Source organism: Nuphar pumila, chromosome 1 (assembly GCF_984573655.1).
Source record: "Nuphar pumila chromosome 1, dmNupPumi1.hap1.1, whole genome shotgun sequence".
NCBI classification, from domain to species: Eukaryota; Viridiplantae; Streptophyta; class Magnoliopsida; order Nymphaeales; family Nymphaeaceae; genus Nuphar; species Nuphar pumila.
Window position 1 is genome coordinate 174,262,390 of NC_143249.1, and position 6,000 is coordinate 174,268,389.

The window sequence follows — 6,000 nt, forward strand, 5'->3', positions numbered from 1 at the left end:
ATAATAATCATGTTTGAAGATTTTTTATCAGTATATTATTTGCATGTAAACGGCTTCCCTCAGTTTTAGAACTCTGTATCCATGAATGGAAAATATTTTATGGGACATGTAAAATGGTTGAGAGAGAGAGAAAGAGAGAGGTCATACCTGGCACTCTTCTTCTTCTTCTTCGCCTTCTTCTTTCGGCAGGAGAGAGAGGGAGAGAGAGAAAGGCAAAAGATGGAGAGTTGCCCCCCACCCCCTCCACCCACCCCCACCACCTTTTTTTAAGTATTAGATTTGGGTCCAATGGGGGCTTTGACCCCCATTTGACCCAATCAATCTGAGGCATGCGCCTCAGGCCTTTTGCGCTACACATGCGCGCCTCAAGGCACAAAGGCCCTCGCCTTGAGGCACGTTTTTAACAACACTAATGGAGACAAAAGTTTCGCTATTACATTTTCACCAATTGTTCTTATATTCGGTCACAGAAATCCTTTAACAATTTGTCGCTTACCTTCTATAATTGGGATAACATGATGACCTTTCACTATCTAGTATCAAATATTTATTATTTGTGTCAATTCTTATCATTCTTTTTCCTTCTCTTTTCTTTTCTTCTGCAGTGAACATGTGGTATGAGATGAAAAGTTATTTTTGCCACCAAAAACAATGCTTTCATTCACGGATATCACCTTTTGGCACAAAACAATGTTTCAGTTTATAAGAGAAGGCCTAATTTTTGACACTATCACAATTGCTTGCGGCTAAAAAATAGGTTATCTATGTATGCACAATCATAAACTTAACTACATGGCAAAGCAAGACCCTTGAAGATGCATTGAACCCTTCCTAAGTCCTCAATCATGATGTGACAACATAACAAAGCCATGTACTAGGAAATCCAAATGTATTTCCTATTAATCTAGCTATAGGACCAGATTTTGTGCCCAGGCTGAAGATTTCCACTTGGATTATGAGAAAGGCGACAGAAACAATAAACAGACCACAGATACATAAGTCGATAGCACATGGGTTCTATGTTTAGTAGAAAATCACTACAATTTTTTTCAATGCCAATATTTTAAATTGCAAATGAAAAAGGTTCACATTGATGCTCACCATCTGCTATGTTTCTATACCATAATGAATATCACACTACATGACGAGGAACACACTATCACATTATTACTTGTTTTCCCCATTTCCATAATAAGACGTAATCTGGCATATGAGATTGCTTTTGGTTGATTAATGATGGTCACGAGTCAACGTGGAAAACAGTGAGGTTGCTAGGTCCACAACTTATGAAAATTTTGGCACACTGCCAAACAAATAACACAAGATCATAGTTTCTTAAACCTTTTCAATAATCAAGTAACAATTAGAAAGGTAGATTAGTTTTGCTGAAGAAATTCTTTAACTGAAAAAATCTCCCATTTAGATAATAAAAGTTTGAACAACGCATCAGTTTCACAGATCAAGAAGGACAATGTCCATCACCAAGAATGTTAAACCCATAAAATAAGGACTATGTCACCAAGCACTTCAACAAGCAGCAGACAATTGCAATCTCATAACCGTGACGATGATAAACATGCCTAATAAAACAAGAAAATTTCTTATTCAACCAATCATTCCGAGTTTGATGGATAGATAAAACCACACAAAAAATCACATTCATATGATTCTCCAATAAATCCAACCAACACCCACGCCGAAAACAAATAATTCAACCACAACAGCAACAAAAAAAACAGAAAAAAAAAAGAGATCAAAAACTCATTTTCTGTGACAGCAGAACCCCAAAATACACAACCCCAAATAATGATCCATCAAACCGCAACGCGTCATAAAAACCTCTTCAAATACAACAACGACCAAAAAACACAAGAAAGAGATCTAAAACTCCGAAATTACGAACACCAACGTCACAACAACTGATCATGGCCCGTCGATGACTGAAAAAAAATGAAAAAATAACAGATTAAGAGCCATACCACATGCTTCCCCGATATTTAAGAGTGTAAGGCCCACTCTCCAGCGCCCTACCGAAGTGGCTATGAACCTTGTGCCTGTCCTTGCCGCTCTGATCCAAGAGGGTCAATTCGAAGAGCGCCCGGACGTCGGTGCCCTCGCTGGCAAGAGCGATGAAGAGCGAGACGTAGGCGGAATTGTCCTCAAGGCTCTTGCCGTCCGGGTAGAAGTAGATCGCCCACGAATACCCACCGACCATGAAGGTGTCGGAAGCTATGTATTTGCCGACGCCCATGCCTTTCGACAAGGAGTAGCCGTTGATCTTGAAGTGGTGGGAGCCATTTATGGTGTGGGTGAGGGAGGTGGAGGTGGTGATGGGTGGGGCGGAGGACGTCTTGGTGATCGATCCCTTGCAGTTTTTGCCGACACCCATATCAAAAAAATTCTCTCCTTTGTGGAAAAATTGGTCCTTTGGGGTGATGGGATTTCTTCCTCTCCTGGTGTTTCTGGTTTTCTAGGGTTTTCGTGGGGTGGGGATTGGGTGCAACGAAAGAACGGAGGGATGGAGGATACGAAAAAGGGGGAACGGATTGGTCAGAGAATATATATATATATATATATAGAGAGAGAGAGAGAGAGTATTGCTTAAGCCAACCCACCCAAACAGTCAACCGAAAGGTAAATCAAACTTCCAACAAGGTCGGCCTACAGGGGGGGGGCTGCAACCCCGAGGAGGACAAGGTACACTGTAATTGCACATTTCAAGGGTGCGTTTGAGATCCGAGGATATGATGTGGGACAGATACGTCGATGTCGTGATGGTGTGGTAGTAAAATCCTGAGCTTTACTAACCCTAGGGACTTGAGATCCTCACTTTTGTGAGATATAGAAGAGATTGCCATGAATTTAAAATCCCACGGAGAGGAGTCACACTTCAAATCATACCAAGATCGGATAGGAGGTGAAAGTAAATCTCATGAACAACGGAAGCATGAAAGAACGAGACGGATGATAATGATGGCGGGAGGGGCAACAGTAATTGTGGATGGCCCCCTCACAGGAAATCACCTTCAACGACTCAAGACCAATAGTAATTGAACTCAGCAACATTAACTGCGCAAACCAAACATGGACAACTCGACCCCTATTCATTAAATCGTGGAAGATATCATGAAAGGAAAGGGTATCCAATATTTTGGGTCGGGTCCAATCCAAAGTGACTCAATTTGACACTGGACACACTTAATGGTATAGGGGATTAAATAGTTCATGTTCAACGAGGACAAGTAAAGGATTCACCTGCATGAATGCATGTAACCCTTACTCTCCTTTCAATATAAATAGAAAGGCACACTTAATGGTATACATAAAGGGGGGGGGAGGTTTAAATAGTTCATGTTCAACGAGGACAAGTGAAGGATTCACCTGCACGAATGCATGTAACCCTTACTCTCCACAAAACATTAAAGAGAAAAGTTAATAAAAGTTAATATAACTAAATGACTAAGAGACACACAAGTACACAAGCTATAGACCACTAATAGTGACCAATACAATAAGCCACAAAGTGGCAATGGACAAACACAAAATGAGAAAGAGAGCTAAAAAATATAAGAGATCTTATTGAAAAAAGCTTCAAGAAGCTTAACAAATACATGGGGCAAAGTCCCTTATTTATACACAAATGAGACCCAAGGAGGGGCTCCCATAGAGTCGTTGGAGCCCCTCTAACAGTCATATTTACGACCGTTGGAAGGGTGCAACGACTCTATGGTGGACTCCTCCTATGATGCAATAACTAAATTAAAAAAAAATAAAAGAAAAAAAGAAGAAAAAAAAAAGCATATTCAAATGAACATGTGTGTTACATGTGAAAATATTATTTTACCCCTATTGGGTATTAACTCTCTCTCTCTCTCTCTCTCTCTATATATATATATATATATATATATATATATATATATATATATATATACAATTTAACACCAACGACTACATTGACTAGTCAAATCTTTGACTAGTTCAAAAATCTAGTTCAATGTGAACTAGACAAAAAACAAGAAATATAAAAAGGAAAAAGAAAAAAGAGAAATAAGTAAAATTGAAAATATAATATATAAATAATATATATTATTATATATATAGTTACTTTTTAAGAGTACTTAGGGGTCCTATCAATAAAAGATAAGACAATGTCGTTTAATATGGTTTGGACATGTTGGTAAGAGAACCATTAAGGCACCCTCGAGAAAAGTTGACATGATACAAGTGAGAAATTAGGAGAAGAGGATGACCACTGAAAGGTGGTTCAAGGTGATATTAAGAATTGTAATGTGAATGAAGTTGTATCCCTAGATAGAAAGGAATGGAGGACTTCTGAAGTCGACCTCATGTAGTAGGGATAAGGCTTGATGATGATAGAGTAGAAACACCTCTAAATAAAAAAAAATATAAGAGTAGGAACACCTATTATGATTATCTCTTTTGCCAAGATGTTCCAACTAAATGAGTAAAATTGAACCTCACCCATGATCATTGAAAGTGTGGTAAACTCTATTGCAAGTTGCAATAATGTTAAATCTCCAAGGATGACATGAGCACATAAATTTATTCATCAATAGACTTTTCAGTTTGTTCAATGCTGTTCCTCTCTTCTTCAAAGTTTGATGGTTGGATAATGCTGCAATGGTCTAATAGGTATACATGAGGGATACAAGATGCAGATAATTATGTTTTATCTCTGTTTTATTTGTGGTTTTCTTGACTCATGTTGTGACTGGACCTTTTGGTGATGTAGGAATTTCACCCCGTATTACAATGTCATCGCCCAAAACAGGAGACCTTGAGGCCAGGATCTGTGCTGCTCAAAGTACCTCAGATTTGGGACTCATGGAAGTTTGTGCATCTGCTTTTAGATTTTGAGAAGTCTTTTGGATTGTCTGAAGTTGTAGGGAAACCTGTCATCCTTGATTCTCAAGGTATGTAGTATCATATTTTTGCATTTTCTGATGCTTCTTAGGATCTTTTTGGGAGACAGATTTGAGAAGGTAATGGAAGGGGAGATGGGGATTCACTGAATTTCCTACCTATGTTGCTGTTTGATTAGCGCTGCACAATCAGCCAAGCTAGCTCGGGATCGACCCATTTAAGCTCAGCTCAAACTCATTAAAATAAATAAATGGGCCGAGCTTGAGCCAGGGCTCAGACTCGGTACACATAAATGAGCTGAGCTTGAACAAGCAATCCTGCTTGGATAAGCTCGATAAGCCCGATTAAGTTCAGCTCACATAGCTATATAAAGATATTAGATTTCGTATATGTATATATTTTGTCCATTGCACAGAGACAAAATGAGGTCTTAATTGATGGGTAAGGTGTTGGTCACTTTTGGAAGTGGTGTTGGTTTGAATCCCGCCATCATTCAACTGTATGAAGGATAACGGCTTTTTACACATGGTTTTCAAAAACTTTTTAAACTAAAGGTGTTCAGTGGTAGCCAAGCTGAGCTTAGCTAAGCGACCTGGACAAAGGCTGTAAAAGCTCGGCTTGAGCTCAAGCCAAGCTTGAACAGCCAGTTTTTCTTAATGAGCAGAGCAGAGCTGAGCCAGCCCAAGCTCGGCTCGAACCCGGCTTATGTGCAGCCCTATGTTTGGTAGCCCAGATTTGGGAGATGGGACTGGTGATTGCCTCCCATTCTCCCCATTTCAACCCATCCTCACGAGGGTATAGTTGAGAACTCCACCCTTCACCTATTTTTTTCATCTCCACTATTGTCACCACTCTCATCTCTGCTCCAACACCGGCTCTCTAAGAGAGCCTTGTATGAGTTGAAAAACTATGGATCTATTTCTCAATTTGTTCTAAAACTATATTTTTTAAGCAGAAAGACTTTATTAGGTGTTTTTCCCTGTAAATTGAAGTTGGTGTTGGAAATTTGGACAAATTGTTTATGTATCTCTTATTCACCATTCTAGAACTTTGTTTTACTTTATTAACTAACAAAAATTGAAATTTCATGTTGAAAGTCGGACAAATTGTTTACAT

At 39.1% G+C, this 6,000-nt stretch overlaps 1 protein-coding gene across 1 annotated transcript in view; it reads right to left on the minus strand.

Annotated features, from left to right (window-relative positions):
* Positions 1-2,559, minus strand: part of LOC149851322 (BTB/POZ and MATH domain-containing protein 2-like) — a 29,392-nt gene extending 26,833 nt beyond the window's left edge. Inside the window, exon 1 of the mRNA XM_090000080.1 lies at positions 1,980-2,559. Within this exon, the coding sequence (XP_089856206.1) occupies positions 1,980-2,389 (410 nt within the window). The 5' untranslated portion in view covers positions 2,390-2,559. The remainder of the gene's footprint in view (positions 1-1,979) is intronic.
* Between the last annotated feature and the right edge of the window lie 3,441 nt (positions 2,560-6,000).